Source organism: Heterodontus francisci, chromosome 26 (genome assembly GCF_036365525.1).
Source record: "Heterodontus francisci isolate sHetFra1 chromosome 26, sHetFra1.hap1, whole genome shotgun sequence".
NCBI classification, from domain to species: domain Eukaryota; kingdom Metazoa; phylum Chordata; class Chondrichthyes; order Heterodontiformes; family Heterodontidae; genus Heterodontus; species Heterodontus francisci.
In genome coordinates this window covers 59873834-59891805 of record NC_090396.1, presented here as the reverse complement: position 1 = coordinate 59891805, position 17972 = coordinate 59873834, and the positions used below count along the sequence as shown (strand labels likewise).

Here is a 17972-nt window from a genome sequence, read left to right as displayed (position 1 = left end):
TCCGTTTTTAAAGAGTAGCCAGCCCTGCTGGTTCATTGGAAAAATGCAGCATGAGGAAAGATTGGATAGGCTGGGTTTATTCTCCTTGGAACAGAGAAGGCGGAAGGGAGATCTGATTGAAATGTACAAAATTTTGAGGGGTCTGGATAGAGTGGAGGTGAAGGGTCTATTCACCTTAGCAGAGAGGTCAGTGACGAGGGGACATAGATTTAAAGTGATAGGTAGAAACATTAGAGGGGAGATGAGGAAAAACCTTTTCACCCAGAGGCTGCTGGGGGTCTGGAACTCACTGCCTAAATGGGTAGTTGAGGCAGAAACCTTATTCAAAAGGAATCTGGATATGCACCTCAAGTGCTATAATCTGCAGGGCTACGGACCAAATGCTGGAAGGTGGGATTCGAATAGGTGTATCAGTTTTTGGCCGGCACAGACACGATGGGCCAAGTGGCCTCTTTTTGCGCCTTAAACTTTCTATGATTCTATGTACTATCCACTTCAAGTTTAACAGTCAAAATTTCACCATGAACTTAAGATGTATAGGCCTGCAGCAAAATTTATTCAGTGGCATTAAAATAGCTCTGAGGTGTAGTGAGCATTAATGACTATAGTTAATAGAACACAAATGGTAAAAGCCCAATTTACATTCTGAATGAAGTACATTTTACGGGGTTTTCTATCACCAGCCAAATCATGCACTAAGTAGTACTTTATTAAACGCTCCAAGTGCTGTTTTCTCTTGTGGAATAAAATTATCCAAGAATTACAATAAGCTATCTATCTGCAGCATCGGAAGTGCCAATTTAAATGGAGATAAGTATTTTTACTGCAAATCAGAACTGTAAAGGTAACTCCAAACTGTTAAGAACAGAAATTCTATTAAATGCTGATTCAATTAAAATTAAAAGCAATAATTCAAAGGTTTGAGCTGTAATTACTGATATTAGCAGAAGAGCCCTTAATGTGTATGCCTAGCATTTCTTTGGGCTGAATTTTACAGCCCCCCTCCCGACGTCAGGTTGGGGTGGGGGTGGGGGGGGGGGGGGAGTCGGAAAATGCCTCTGGCAGAGGCCCGCCGGGAAGGACCAGCCCGTTATTGCTGCCGGTGGGCCCCACCAACCCCCCCCCCCCCCACCGCTCAGCGATGGGAGCTCCATTTAAATACTTAAATTTATTTAAATAAGTGAATTGATTACTTACCCGCTCCCGCCGTCTGTACCGCTCTGATATTGGTGCCAATGGCCGGCACTCCTGCGTCTTCGGGTCCCCGTCCAGGGATCCGGGGCAGAACACCAGTGGGGAGGGGTAGCAGCTAAGTTTTTCAGTGCGGGGTTGTGGGGGTGGTGGGGAAGCGAGGCCAAACTCATCCGATTGGTGTAGGGGATGGAGGAAAGGGGTAAAGTGCATAGTTTATATACTTTGGTGGGGGAAGGTGAGGTACACAAGATAAGTATTTCGTGGGGGGAGAGGGCAAGGAATGAATTATATGGTTATTGGGGGTTGGGAGAGGGGCTGCAAACATTTATTTAATTTTTTCTGATCAATTTTATATGACTATTTCTTTAAATATTACAATTGAAATGTAGGACTCGAATCCCTTTAAATATGGCGTCAGCGCAAAGGCTGCTGGCGCCATTGCCGTGAACGGGCCGCCCATCCCCTCCACGTCATCGGGCAGGGGGGGGCGGTCCGCCCCGACCATTTAAATGACTCGCCACATCCGTGACGTGCAGTTCGCATGGGGGAACGGCATTCTTCACAATTTCAGCAGCAGAAATGTAAAATCCAGTCCTTTGTGGCCTGCTTTAACACAGCCACTAACCAGCTTATGTTAAATGGATTAATAACTTCATTAAAATAGTGGGCAGAGGAATTTTTTTAACGCAATAAGCATTAGTCTGCTAATATTTTAGTGACCTTTTTTAGGCTAATTTGGACAGTTTTAGTAGTACTGCAGCACATGATGTATTGAATTAAAATGAGATTAAGCAGTAACGGACATTTAATGGAGGAAGAGGAATGCAGACAGAAATGGTTTATAATGAACGTCAATATACTTCTAACAATGAATGAAAATTATTGCAGTGTTCACTAAATAAAAAAAAAAGGTTTGATCAGCAGATTTTAATGGCTGAAACCCTAGGCCTTCAACTTCCCAATATAACTGGTTTATTTATATGTGAAAATAAATATACAGCTGAATATTTTGCAAATTTTACTTGCAATTTTTTAAAGCACTAGTCGACCTCCAGTGACATTGTTCAGGGAGAGCAAAGATTAAGCACAGTTTTTAGGTGAAGCAGAATAAGGGGGATATAATTTAATCCCAGGACCCACAGTTCCCATTTGAAGTCATTCATTCTGCCATCTTACATAATATATTGTGGTTTTTTTTATTATTCTCAAGGGCAATTAGGGATGGGCAACAAATGCTGGCTTAGCCAGCAACGCCCACATCCCATGAATAAAAAAAAGATAAATTGTACAGCAATTTGGGAACATGTAAATAAAAAGGTATGGTATCATATTTTCTACAATTAACAATTGCATAAATATTGTTGGTTACACTAGTTATAATACCATTGGTTACTGCATTCTCTTTGCTACCACAAAAAATAAATCAGAATTCACTTAAGCATTGACATGATAAAGAAAACCAAATTGACACTATCCTGGACAGCAAAAACTCAGTTTTAAAAAATACCCTTTCTGATAGGGCAGCTCAGCTAATGGCAAACAAAAATTATTAGGGATGGATTTTATCCAGGTTACATTATATAGTACAGTATAAGTATATTATTTTGTGTATTGAGAAAATTACTTGCTCTGAAGGCAATCTACTTGAATTGTGTCCATGTTAGACTAGCTTAGCATAAGCATCTTTAGTACAGGTACAGTGGTTCAACTTCATTCTGTTAATATTGTTAGAATATTCAAGTGATTGTTCAAACACCAGGTTATTTTTGAGGCTAGGGAGCTAATTCAAAGATCTGAATTGCTGAACTTTAGTGATTTGAAATATATTGTGACGGTCAGGTCTAGTCATCACTTGCCCCATGTAACATTTCAACCATCTTTTTTTTAATTCATTCATGGGATGTGGGCGTCGCTGGCTAGTCCAGCATTTATTGCCCATCCCTAATTGCCCTTGAAAAGGTGGAGGTGAGCTGCCTTCTTGAACCACTGCAGTCCATGTGGGGTAGGTACACCAACAGTGCTGTTAGGAAGGGAGTTCCAGGATTTTGACCCAGCGACAGTGAAGGAACGGCGATACAGTTCCAAGTCAGTGTGACTTGGAGGGGAACTTGCAGGTGGTGGTGTTCCCATGTATTTGCTATAGTCATGAAAAAAGCTTTACCCTTAACAGATTATAATGGTTATAGTACCTTATAACAGTATGAATTTCAACAATATGTCCTTATATGGTTTTAACATATCGAAGTTCCAAACTTAAGTATTCATATTGCTCCTCTTCATTGTAAATTAATTTCTGCAAGCTACTTTCACAAAGTACATTAACATTTTTTCACACTACACAATTCAACAGATTTATGGTAGTGAAATGATGATTATACTCAAAAAGGTAGATCTCCTAAAACTAAACCAGGTTACCCACCTAACTTGAGGAGCCAGCCCTCTCGATCTGGATTGAAAAATGTGTGAGTCAGGTCATTGCCGTCATCTTCTGGAATTTTGAAGGGTTCATTCTTAATACTTTCATACAGATTCTGTTAACAAATGACAAAATTATTTATATTGCATTAGTAACTTCAACAAGGTTAAAATAATAAAAGTTTTACAAATTTAAAATTTGCTTTATTGCAAATATTTAAACCTCCAGCTGCCATGAATGAATTTACTAGTCTAAGTTGCCACAGTTACCAACAAGTTTACTCATTGGTGGTGAGAACTTGTACACATGGACATCATTTTTACACTGAAGTCTAACCTGGTGGCAGGTCAGTCTTCTTCATCCAGGCTTTTCATTGATTGGGAAACAAAATTAGTTAAAAAAGCTGTTTCTTTGGCTGAAAATAAATAAAAGCTGTTCTGATCTCACAAAAGGATGATGTTAGCAGAGAGGCATTAACAAACAGCGAAGGATATTAAACCCTCAGGGTACAATAGCTTAAAACAATATAATTAAAATTGAAAGGATGGTGAGAGAACAGGGAAAAAGATAGAACTGACGGTGAAATGGAATTAGTCTAAACACAGGTAAAAGATTCTTATTTTTGTATAAATGGTCTATTGGTGGTTTATTTCTGTAGTTTACAGTTAATACACTAATGTTATTCATGACATTTATGTAGTTTTATCATAATATTGCTCAGTTCACTACCTCAGTGCATAAGCTGAACACAAACAAAGCCAAGTTTTTCTGAACTTGCCAGCAGTATAAAGGTCTGCAAGGAACAGCAATGAATTCACAGTAGTTGCAAATTGCCCCTTTGAAAATACACATATATTACAGTATACTACCCCACCACCCACCCACCCACCCCACCTCCAAGTGCAGGAGTTAGTAATCATCAACTACAACACTAACTCGCAGGAGTTCTTCAGGTAAGTCACCACCGTCATTTATTCCTCTATTCATAAGAATGAACCTCTCCACGCTGGGTTTATCCTTAACGTTTGGATTGTGCAGACTGGTATTCAACATAATAATAGCAAAAGATAACACGTAGCATGTATCTACAAAAGAAAACTGCACTTTAGTTTTGAACAGTACAAAGTTTAAAACAATTAGTAAAGAAGCGCCCACGTAATGGGCTGAATTTTATGAGCCGCCGCAAATCACAGCAGCGTGCTGTGATCTCAGCGGTCCCCTCGCACGGATTCGCCGTCGCTGAGCCCCCGCGATATTTCGTGCAGGGGCTCATTTAAATGAAGGGGGCAAAGCGGACACCTCCGATGACATAGAGGGGGCGGCCGCTCCGTCACCAGCAATGGCGTCCGGCAATATTGCCATTTTTAAAGGGCTGCAAGCCTTTATCAGCAATTTTAATTTTTTGAAGGGACATGGAGGGCAAATTAAACGTTAAAATTTTATTAACCAATCAAAGCCCCTTTCCCACCCCCAATGACCATTTAATGCATTTTACAAACATAAAAACTTTTCTTCCCATCACCAACTTTGCCCCCTGAACTTTGTTACCTTTGCCCTTCAATCCCTTCCCACCATCCCATCAGCCAATACAAAGTGTTTTCCCTGTAACCCCCACCCCCCCCACCCCCCGCCCTGATAATTTTGCTCCTCCCCATTCCCCACCAGTGTCACGCCTCAGAACTCCAAACAGAGTTCTGAAGGAGCAGGAGTTCCGGCTAGTGGCCAGAATATCGGCATGGGACAGCTGCCAGGACAAGCTAAATTAATACTGAAATGAAGCCCCACTGGGGCCATACCGAGGCCTCGCCGCCACCGCCGGTAAAATGCAGCAGAGCTTCAGTCCGTCAGGGGTTATGGTGGGTCTCTGCCGGAAGAATTACCTGGGCCCCCCTGACGTCAGAGGGCTAGTAAACTTAATCCCAATGCCTCTGTACATGAGTATTTTTGAAGAATACTGTAGGATACATTTTGAAATGTGTTGGAACATGAAAAGAGATACACAGTTATTGCAAACTGAAAATATATCAGTGCAAAAATTTATAAAAAGCTTACTTTTTTGGGGATGGAATTGTACCCAGTTAATAAAAATTGGAATTGTTTGTTAATATTGTATTTCATGCTCTCAATGCATAGTGATTGCTAAAATGTACAATTTTGTCTACCAAATGGACAAAGTAAAAACAAACCAAAAAAAGGTATTGTTTAGAAAAGAAACGTCCCCTTATGCCACTTTGCCAGTGTTTTCCTGAGAAGCTATTGACATGAATATTTGCAAAATTATTTTTGTCCATCTCCCTTTCCCTTACTATCCAAAATATATACAACTCCAATTATGAGTTCCATATATTTAAATATTTCACAACATTCAAACATTTTATCTAGTGTTCCAATGAAATTACGAAATTGTACCTCATTATTTTAGTTTAAATTGTAATAGTTTAATTACATTGTAAATAAATTGCAAGTTATTATTCAACTAACTGGGAGCAATACAATCAGTTATACTGGAACTTACCAGTGGACTGAAAGACTCCAGGGTTGCACTGACAGTATCGCTGTGCAAAAGCTTCCATCATTCGGTCAATTTTCTGTGCCTCTCCAGGTAACCGGAAGCTCCACAAGAACTGCCTAATGTTTTTGTATTTTCAAACAAGTATTTTTTATTGAATTGCTCGTGATTAGATTCTAGATTTTAATTTACATTCACTCAGTTGGGTGATTCAGTTGAAAATAATCACATGTGCCAGCATAAATCCTTTCTAATTTAAGAAAAAATCTTTCTCCATATTAACACCAACATTTCTTCATGGATATTGTACTGAATATTTTAGAGTACAAGAACCAAATACATAATTCATGTAGTTATATCTGTGTAGTGTCATCTGAAGCTAATAGAAAACCTAATCATTCAAAATATTTTAGACATAATAAATGATCCCTTATATTTAGCTCATTTGGAACTCTGATTTTATACATGCAATATAATCTATGATTCATATTATTCTAATGATCTTCTGATTTATATTTGCTCAGTTAAGAAGAGCACTCTATGTAATGAAATAGAGAACTCAATGGATTCACAGTAATGCACCCAGTTATGTTATAAAAATAGCTACTTCAACAACTTTCTCCAATCCCTGACACATCACTGATTACTCCTTGCTGTGGTCCAATTCCAGAGGTGCCAATCATAGAATCAATCATGGAATCAAAGAAATTTACATGCTATCCTTTATTACAAGAGAAATTGAAAATAAAAGTAAGGATGTTATGCTTCAGTTATACAGGGCATTGGTGAGACCACATCTCGATTACTGCGTGCAGTTTTGGTCTCCTTATTTAAGGAACGGTGTGAATGCGTTGGAGGTGGTTCAGAGAAGGTTTATGAGATTGATACCTGAAATGAGCGGGTTGTCTTTTGAGGAAAGGTTGGACATTCTGGGCTTGTTTTCACTGGAGTTTAGAAGAGTGAGGGGAGACTTGATTGAAGTATACAAGATCCTGAACGGTCTTGACAAGGTGGATGTGGAAAGGATGTTTTCTCTTGTGGGTGAGTCCAGAACTAGGGGGCACTGTTTGAAAATTAGGGGTCGCCCTTTTAGGAGAGAGATGAGGAGAAATTTTTTCTCTGAGGGTTGTGCAACTTTGGAATTCTCTGCCTCAGGAGGTGGTGGAGGCGGGGTCATTGAATATTTTTAAGGCGGAGGTAGATAGATTCTTGTTAGGCAAGGGAATGAAAGATTATCGTGGATAGTTGGGAGTGTGGAATTTGAAACAGACACAGATTAGCCATGATCTTATTAAATGGCACAGCAGGCTCGACGGGCTGAATGGCCTCCTTATGCTCCTAATGCATATGGTCATATTGCGTCCCTGCCGGCCGACAAGCAGCCATCCAGCCTAATCCCATTTTCCAGCTCTTGGTTAGTAGCCTTGTAGGTTACAGCACTTCAATCACCCTCTGGTACCTCGCCCAAGTTGCCCTTTCTCACATACTAGCCTATTTCCAGTTTGCTATTCTTTCAGGGAGATGGGAGACATCACGATGAAACTTAATTCATCTGATGTTGACACAAATGTGCTTTAAACAAGCATTGCTGGATAGTAATCGGAAGTGGAATCTTGACCAATGTTCTCCATCATAACCCAAAGGTAGCATAATCTGCTGAGACCACCTAAATCAGCACATTCCAGGGATTGAAACTAGGACCATCCTGGTCTGTATGGCTTTTACTCAATGGTTGGTCTACGCCCTTAACTAGTGAAGCCTCCAGAAAGCGTTCTGCACACAAATGGAGGATGTGAATGATATACTCCAAACCAAAGTCAAATGGAAGTTTCATGAGTTTGGAAATCCATAAATAGCATGTTTACATATTCGAAAATGTATTAATTTGATGTAATATGATACCTGTGAATGCATTTTATGTTCCAAATAAATTTCAGAAGAATCTATAATTGATCTCAATCCATTGGCAACAGGTCTATATATATGTTATGCAAATCTGCTCATTGTTTAACAGACTGAAGCCAAATGGTGAAGAATGAAGCTAGACATAGATCCTTTTCTTGATACAAAAACAAGAAATGCTGGAATCACTCAGCAGGTCTGGCAGCATCTGTGGAAAGAGAAGCAGAGTTAACGTTTCGGGTCAGTGACCCTTCATCGGAAGTTCCTGAAACGTTAACTCTGCTTCTCTTTCCACAGATGCTGCCAGACCTGCTGAGTGATTCCAGCATTTCTTGTTTTTGTTTCAGATTTCCAGCATCCGCAGTATTTTGCTTTCCTTTTCTTGATAGTCAGTTCATTCACAGAATGCCACATTACATATCTCTGCCTCCTGCTTTCCCCACCATGTATCAGCAGGCGCTCTTTATATCTGCTCTAAGTCCTTAACTAAACAATGTCTTTCACCTGTGTATCTTTAACAGCATAATTAACCTACCATTAATACCCATAATCCCTTTCTTACTGTGTGTGTGTTCTGGAAAGGTCAGGTTTCAATTATTTTTGTGGGGCCAGGTGGAGCAGAACACTCCAATGGTGGGCTGCTAAAAAGCTATTATCTATTCCCCTGCATATATCATTACTAATCATTCTTACCGCAATGCCTGCACCAGATTTAAGTCTGTGAATTCATGAAGCTCCACAAATGCATGGAGAACTCTGATGTTGAAGTCATCCCTGCACAAGGAGAGAATGCAATATTTTGTTAGCAAGAAGATCTGGTAATAATTGCATTTATTTGATAATTCATCAGTCACTTAGGATAATAGAATTATATAGCACAAAAGGATGCCATTTTTCCCATCATGCCTGTGCTAACTCGTTGAAAGAGCTATCCAATTAGTCCTACTCCCTGTTCTTTCCCCACAAGCCCTGCTAATTTCCAATTTATCAAGAGGTCACAGGTCTGTGCTAAAAGTTCAAAAAATTACTACTATATAAAATCACTGTATATTTCATGTTATGATTAATGCAAAATAAATTGCTGACTTCTAATGATCTACACTACAACATTTGGACAAGATTACAGCATTATTACAGTACTTCTCCATGGGTATCATTTTTAACAAATTAAACCCTTTGCCAGGGAAACTAGTATCTCATCTAAGCTAATGTAGCCAGTTCAATTCAAATTAGGTTTCAGCTGAATTTGCCAAGTTATTGCAGACCGGAGAACTGTGAAATGTAACCACTGGTAATTGATCTAATTTGGCATTTCATTCCTATCTTTAATGAGACCTCAGTCTCATGCTAAAGATTAAAGCTACTGGCTTTGCACACTAAATCTTGTGCATCCCATATCTATCCCGATGTTTATTGTTCAGTAATAGTCAAGTACACTGATTCAACAATTTTCAATGACAGATGGTGGAATTGCAGGATTCTGTCACAATGTACTGATGAGCCTAATTGTAAACAGATAGAATTGCAGAAATATGATCTGCAAAACAGCAGTAGAAACCCATGTAGTAATCCTGATGAAAAGTTAAAGATTAATAATGTGATAGATTGGTCTATTCCTGGACTATCCTTGCTTTCAATGACAAACAGGTGTGTGAATCAAGTGCTTTCGCAAGTTTCTGTTCCATTGATCTTCAAACTCTATAGCTTCCCTGCTGAACACTTCTGAAACAGATAAATTTATGCTTGCCCCCAGTATTCTAATTGGACACTTTCTATGCGCAATTTTAACTTGAGGATCACAACTGGGGTGGGGTGGGTTGGGGCTATCAAAGCAGTCCGCTGCCCGTCAAAGTATGACCTTGAGGCCACAGCCATTTTGAGACCTGGGCCGGAATTTTACGACCCCCTAACGAGCGGGCTGGTGGAAGGGTTGGGAAAAATTGAGTGGGAGGCGGGGGGGGGGGGGGGGGGGATGCCGTTCCCGAAGCCTTCCTGCCTCCGCTGCAATTTTACACAGGGCGGCAACGGTGAAAAATGGCCCCCCTACCCAGGCCAATCAAACCCCCTTAAGTGGCCAATTAACTGCCACTTAAGAGCTACCTCCCGCTGCACAGGTATTTTACCCACAGCGGGTGGGTGGCAAAGGCCCCAAGAACATGCTCTTGCAGGCTGGGGGGGGGGTCCTCCTGATCAGGCACCCTGTGCCCCATGGAGGGTCGCCCCCAAAGCCCCAAATGCACAACACTCCTGGCCAATTGTCCCCAGCGAGGCACCAAATACTCACCTTCTTTCAGAGGCCGTCCTTCCTCTTGCTGTTGAAACTGGGTGCTGGGACTCAGTTGCTTACCCGCTGTTTTGCCGGCAGCTCCATGAAGCGGGACTTCCTGCCTCAGGAGGTGGAAGTCCTGCCCAAGGACAATCAACGGCCTGGGGAGCAAAGAATTCCTACATAGCTCCCCAAGCCCGGCGGAGGCAAGCTCACCACCGACTTTTTGGCCGGTGGGCGGGCTCTCCCACCCAATGTTAAATTCCGCCCCTGATCTTATTTGTAAACATTTGGAGAGATGTAGGCAGCTTGTTGCTTCTCGGAGAAAAGGAAATCAGCCAGTTTCCACACTGAGAGTTGGAGCCTGAGGTGGAGGATGGCAATCCTGGGGGAGCCTCATACAGGTGGGAAGAACTCAGAGATTTTTGTGGGCCCGGGCATAGCACTCTTGCTCCTCCTAATCTCTCAAGAAACATTCCCTTGGCTATTTTCTACATAGATTCTAGAAGCCCCTTTTAAGGGCTGCTGGTTAGGCCACCCAAAGCCTGGTACAAATAGGTGGACTGTGCGCCACATATGCTTCACCCATTTGTAACTCACAGCAATCTAATCTGCATATCACAAGGGACCTCCCAACTTCATTAGAGAAACACTCCAGCTATCTATCTTAGACTCCTATCCAAGATGGCGACCACAGGAACACCACCGTTAATGGGTTGGTAAGTGGCCTGATGCCATTTTCAGGTGGGCAGGGTTCTTCAAAATCAGTGCTCCAAACGTTGTGTTAGGATATGATCATTCATGTACGGCAATAACTTCTATAGCATTCCTTGCATAAAGAAAATAGTTGAGTGCTTAAATAAAGAGAGTAAAGGTGGGCAACAAGCAGGAAAAAAGAATGTAGTGAGAGATGCTGAAATAATGGTTGAAGATTAGCAGAAGATTGTGATGGCAGGGAGGTGGGTGTCATAATAAGGAGATTTTGGGAGAGAGTTCCAGATGGCTGGTTGAGAGAGAAACCACTGATGATAAAGTTGAAAATGAAAAATTAAGCTGGTGCACGCGTAAAGAAGCAGAGCTTGGCGATAATGGACTTGATGGTGCCCAGGATTTTGTGCATGGGCCACAGAGTTCCAAGTAAGTTGGAGTTTGTGCAGACATGCAGATACACAAGGAGAACATTTAAGAAATTAGTTTTCAAGGTAAGTAAGATATGGAGAACAATAAGACATGGAGGTGGCACACAGGTGGAGAATCTTCAGAGGCAAAAAAAAGGTCATTGCAATGAATTGGATTTGGAGTAAGAAACTCAGCTCAGGGTTGAGCAGAATGCTTAGTTACACATCTCGGCCAGGATTTTGTTGAGGTCCCAACGTCAGGATCCACGGCAGGGGGGGATGGAAGACTGTATAGGCAGCAGCCTGCCACGACGTCCGACGCCAAGAGTGCCTGGCCTGAGCTGCCTGGCAGCTGCGAGGCTCCGTGACACCACCCACCCCCCCACCCACCCCGTTGCCACTAGGTGACAGGACCCGGCTTTACATATTTAAATTAAGTAAATGAATAAATTTAAGAAAATTCGCAGCAATCTTACGTGCTGCACGGGATCTTCCGCGCAGCGGCTGGTACTCGCGCACCTACACTTTCCCATCCAAGGAAAGCTGGCTCCACCAAGGTGGGGAAGGGGGGTACTTATAATTTTCAATGTAGTGGGGGAGGGGTACGGGATCAAATGTAAATTACTAGTGTAGGCGAAGGGGAAAAGAGGTGACCTCTGCACTTTGATCAGTTTGGTGGGGTGGGGGGGGGGGGGGTGCGAAGGTCAAATCTTGAAGGTAAGTGTTTTGGAGGAGGGGAGGACAACATTTAACTGTTATTGCGGGGGGTGAAGGGGCGATAGCGTATATTGCGGTGCATTGGGGTAGGGGGGGCAGGCCTTTAAAAATTTAAATGATCTGGCAGAAAGACAGAAGAAGCAAAGGTTAAAATGTGTGCAGCACAGGAATTTGGCAGTGTTAAAGGTTATTTATTTAAATGCAAGGAGTATAATAAATAAAGCCGATGAGCTGAGGGCACAGATAGACACACAGCAACATGATATCGTTGCTGCAGCGGAAACTTGGCTTAAGGAGGGGCAAGAATGGCAACTCAACATCCCTGAATATAGAGTTTTCAGGCAGGATATAGAGGGAGAGAAAAAAAGGAGGGTGTAGCATTATTAGTTAAGGAGTCAATAACAGCTTTGAGGAGGGATGATATGCGAAATGAATCATCAAATGAGGCCATATGGGTGGAGCTCAGAAAGAAAAATGGGGCAGCCACACTACTAGGAGTGTACTATAGACCCCCAAATAGTGAGAGGGTGGTAGAAGAACAAATATGTAAGCAAATTTATCAGTGCAAAAACTATAGGGCAATAATAGTTGGGGATTTCGACTACCCTAATATCAACTGGGATACAAACAGTGTGAAGGACACAGAGGGGACAAAATTCTTGAACTGTGTTGAAGAAAACTTTTTTAGCCAGCATGTAACAAGCCCAACAAGAGGGGGCACAATTCGAGATTTAGTCTTCAATAATGAAGCTGGGCAAGTGGAGGAAGTAATAGTGGGTGACCATTTTGGAGACAGTGACCATAATACAGCAGGTTTTAGCATAATCATGGAAAAGGACAAAGATAAAAGAGGAGGAAAAGTTCTAAATTGGGGGAAGGCAAATTTTAAGAAATTGAGAGGTGACCTGGCGAAAGTGGACTGGATACAGCTACTTGAAGGAAAATCAGTGGCAAACCAGTGGGAGGCATTCAAAAGCGAGATACTACAGGCACAGTGTAGGCATGTCCCCACAAAGGTAAAGGGTGGTACTGCCAAATCTACAGCCCCCTGATTATCTAGAAACTTACAGGGTAAGTTAAAGCAGAAAAATAAAACTTATGATGATCACAAATATCTTGACACTTTAGGAAGCCTAGAGGAGTATAGAAAGTGCAGGGGTGAAGTGAAAAAGGAAATTAGAAAAGCAAAGAGAGGGCATGAAAAAGCATTGACAGGTAAAATCAAGGAAAACCCAAAATGTTTTATCAATACATTAAGAGCAAAAGGATAACTAAGGAAAGGGTAGGGCCTATCAGAGATGTACAAGGGAACTTATACGTGGGTACAGAAGATGTGGGCAGGGTTCTTAATGAGTTTTTTTTCTCTGTCTTCACAAAGGAGAGGGTTGATGTAGACATTGTAGTTAAAGAGGAGTGTGAAATATTAGATAGGATGAGCATAATGAGAGCGGAAGTACTAGAGGGTCTGACATCCTTGAAAGTGGATAAATTGCCAGGGCCAGATGGATTGCATCCCAAGTTGTTAAAGGAAGCCAGGGAGGAAATAACGGATGCTCTGAGGATCATCTTCAAATCCTCACTAGATACAGGAGAGGTACCAGACAATTTGAATTCTGCAAACCTTGTACCATTGTTTAAAAAGGGTGCGAGGGATAGGCCAAATAATTATAGGCCGGTCAGTCTGACCTCAGTGGTGGGTAAATTGTTAGAATCTATTCTGAGGGACAGGAATAAACTGTCACTTAGAAAGGCACGATTTAATCAGGGATAGTCAGCATGGATTTGTTAAGGGAAGGTCATGCCTTACTAACTTAATTGAGTTTTTTGAGGCAGTAACAAGGAGGATTGATGAGGGTAGTGCAGTGGATATGGTCTACATGGACTTTAGTAAGGCATTTGACAAGGCCCACACGGCAGACTGGTCAGTAAAATGAAAGCCCATGGGATACAGGGAAATGTGGCAGGTTGGATCCAGAATTGGCTCTGGGCCAGGAAACAAAGGGTATTAGTCAACAGATGTTTTTGCAAATGGAAAGCTGTTTCCAGTGGCGTTCCAAAGGGCTCATTGTTGGGTCCATTCCTGTTTGTGGTATATATTAATGATTTGAACTTAAATGTGGGAGGCATGATTGGAAAATTTGCTGATGACACATAAATTGGCCATGTAGTTGAGAGTAAAGAGGATAGCCGTAGACCCCAGAAAGATATCAATGGTTTGGTTGAGTGGGTGGAAAAGTGGCAAATGAAATTCAATCCAGCTAAGTGTGAGGTAATGCATTTGAGGGCAAATAAAGCAAAGGAATACACAATAAACGGGAGGATATTGAGATGGGTAGAAGAAGTGGAGACCTTGAGTGCATGTCCACAGGTCCCTGAAGGTGGCAGGGCAGGTAGCTAGAGTGGTGAAGAAGGCATATTGGAATGCCTTCCTTTATTGGCCAAGGTATAGAATTCAAAAGCAGGGATGTAAAGCTGGAACTGTATAAAATGCTGGTTAGGCCACAGTTGGAGTACTGTGCACAGTTCTGGTCACCACATTTTTAAAAAAGGACATACTTGCTCAGGAGAGAGTACAGAGGAGATTTACAAGAATGATGCCAAGGCTTGAAAGTTGTAGCTATGAGGAAAGATTGGGTAGGCTAGGGTTGTTTTCCTTACAACAGAGGAGGCTGAGGGGTGACTTAACAGAGGTGTACAAAATTATGAGGGGCTTAGATAGAGTGGACAGGAAGGACCCGTTTCCCCAAGCGGAGAGGGCAATTACCAGGGGGCACAGATTTCAGGTAATAAAAAGAAGGATTAGAGGGGACATGAGGAAAAACTTTTTCACCCAGAGGGTGGTGGGTGTCTGGAATTCACTGCCAGGAATGGTGGTGGAGGCAGAAACCCTCAAGTCTTTAAAAAGGTACCTGGACATGTACCTGAAGTGCTGTAACCTGCAAGGCTATGGACCAGGTGCTGGAAGGTGGGATTAGATTTGGCAGCTAGTTTTTTCGGCCGGCACGGAGACGATGGGCTGAACGGCCTCCTTCAGTGCCGAAATTTTTCTCTGGTTTCTATGGCAGGGCTGGCTGCCCTTTATAAAAGGCACCAGCCCCTGCGCACAGGCAGCTGACACCGTTGTTGGTGTCACGTGATTGGGGGGGGGGGTTGGGCATATTATCTTGGGCTGCTGCAAGGTAGATCACGGCAGCATGGTGATGCGTGGTCTGGCGGCGGCGACAGAAAATTCAGCCCCTCTAGATTTAGTTTGAAGGGGAAATCGGAAAAAATAGCTTGTTGCTATAATATAAACTTAATCCGAAGATTAATACAAAAAAAGAACTCGAACAAATATTACCTCTCTCCTAGGTAATCCCCAATTGCAGTCTTGTTTAGTCCCTCTCCTTTGTACAGAAACTGTGCAATATCCTCTCTTGTGTTCTTTAAAAGTTCATTCTCAATTAGGAACTGAATCCCCTGTAACAAAGAAAATATATGAAATATACGAAAAACAAGCACAGAAACTGTGGGGTAGAAATTGGTTAAGACCCATTTTTAGAAGTGATTGTACAATGCATTATAATCAAGGGACTTAGATAAAAAGGAAGCTTAAGAGGCTTGTCAGATTTCAAGTTTGACTTTAGAACCTTTAACCATCTAATTGCTTTGGACATTTTTGTGGCTTTAATATGGATTATAACGTTCTTTTTCATTTTACTGTTTGTGACTTTGATCCTATGTGTAAAAACTATATGAAGCAAGAAATTTGTGATCATCTCATGTCAGCAGTATGTGTTTTAGTGTGTTGGCCTGGTTCTCATACTGGTTAAAATACCATTTTCTCATGATCAAGAGTGTAGATAGGAAATGAAGGGTTTTTAAACTGTTCAGTTTTAAGTCATTTTGGGGTTTCTACAGGAAATGATGTACGCTTAAGTGTATTAATAATTGTTTGTGATATCATTGCACCAAGGTTACTGAGAAATAATCTGCAGCTAATTTACAAGGAAGCTGTGAGAAACATTGATGTTACAGGGAATTGTGACCTTTTTTCCTTGCAAATATGCAATACATAAGAATGTGCAGTTTTTCTTGGAATATTGAAACAATTACAGGATCATTTTTGAATCATATTAGAAATAAAAATAACAATTTTGCATAACGAGAACAATTCAAAGCTCAAAGCTGTCAATTATTTGGATACATCCAAGAAATAGATGCTGAGTATCAAGGCAATTACTGTAATGAAACATTTTTTTCCCACTATAGGAGCCCAGCCTTCTGTGCCGTTTTGGCTAACTCCAATAAATCCCAAAATGTGCTTTAATCATGGTATTCCCATGATAAATAAGTATCGGATTCCAAAAGAAAAGACCAAGCAGTCAACACATTTGAGATGCCTTTGCTGAACACAGAAGCTTGTACACATTAATGCAGTTGGGCAAAATAAGGCAAGGATTTTTTTTTTTAATATGACTTTAATAAAATGCTGTGCTTTTATTTTCTCCCCACTTTTTTTTTTTAAATCATTCTCTGACCAGAAAGCTAGACAACTGGCCTGTTCCCATTCCAACTATTTATGCTGTGCTTTAAGAAATTGATCAAGAGTTAACTGAGTTGGGGAAATTTCTGAAATTTGTTGTATATTCTAAATTACTTTTTAAAATCAAACTTACAAACAAAACAGTACGAATGAAATTGTGAAATAGATAAAAATAATAAAAGTGCATATGTGCATTAAACCTCTTGAAATATAATTCTACAATCAAGAAAAGTGAAAGAAACAAGGTTAAAAAAAAAGTTTGTTCTTGCAAAGTCAAACAAAATCTGTTGTCTCTCCTAACCTCTCCAGGACAAATAACTTGCTTTTTTTTTTAAAAGTCGAGACATGTAAAATTTGAAGTTCAGTAACTAAATATGTAAGTTATGACAACAGTGCAATTAAATCTGAAGTATCACAACGTTCATAATCACGCTGCATGAACAGATAGCTTAATCAAGTTGGTACAATTATATGAATAAAAAATTACAGTAATAGGATTAGATTTTGTCATCAGCATTTCTTTTTGCAAGATGTTAAGATCACAGTACTATTTTTCTGGAGGTATTCATACAAATGTAAAAGAATTACAGAAATTCAAACCATAATAAATTGTGACCTTTAAATTAATGTTTGACAGATGTCATCAGAGTGAGATTACATTAGATATCCTATACTGAATTTGGTGCTGTAGTTCTTTTTCAGGTTCTATGCTTTGAAAGGAAATTATCTGAAACAGGTACAAATCTCTCAAAACCTCAATGAATGAATCGTGCCTTCCAACATACGTGCCTTCCAACATACTAAGATCATATAGTACTGCAGAAGATGTTGTATCTGCTGTAGCCTGAAACATTGTGACATATTTAATTCAAGAATAAAAATCTGGTTGGAGAGATGGGATTGCCTAGCTGTACCTTGAAGACCATGGCCTGAATTTTATTCGGGAGCCGCACTCCGCAGCGGCGCTCTTTAAACACAGCAGTGTGCCCACATTCAGCAACTGCCACCAAACTCCTGCAATACTATGTCCGGGGGCTCATTTAAATAGAGGGGGCGGAGCAGCCCACCCGATGATGTACAGGAGGCACCGCCACATCCTCGGCAACAGCATCTGGTGCCACCCCGCAGGTGCGGGCGCCATTTTACAAGGGCTTTAAGCCCTTACAATTAATTTTAATTTTTAAAGGGAAATCATTAGTGATTTTTATTAAATATAAAGTTAAGTGATGGAGGCCCTTCCCCAACACCCCACAATGGTCATTTCGTTGCCCAAAATGACCATCAATTGATATTTCAAATACCTGAACTTTCTCCCCAGACCTTCA

General features: G+C 41.1%; 1 protein-coding gene across 4 annotated transcripts in view; it reads right to left on the bottom strand.

The window, feature by feature from the left end:
* cyth1b (cytohesin 1b) overlaps window positions 1-17972 on the bottom strand; it is a 295924-nt gene that overhangs the window by 46298 nt on the left and 231654 nt on the right. For all 4 annotated transcript variants that reach the window (XM_068058351.1, XM_068058349.1, XM_068058350.1 and 1 more), the window contains exons 5-9: window positions 15463-15581; window positions 8715-8795; window positions 6126-6238; window positions 4547-4695; window positions 3614-3725 (exon numbers count right to left, since the gene is read on the bottom strand). In XM_068058351.1, the coding sequence (XP_067914452.1) occupies window positions 3614-3725; window positions 4547-4695; window positions 6126-6238; window positions 8715-8795; window positions 15463-15581 (574 nt within the window). The remainder of the gene's footprint in view (window positions 1-3613; window positions 3726-4546; window positions 4696-6125; window positions 6239-8714; window positions 8796-15462; window positions 15582-17972) is intronic.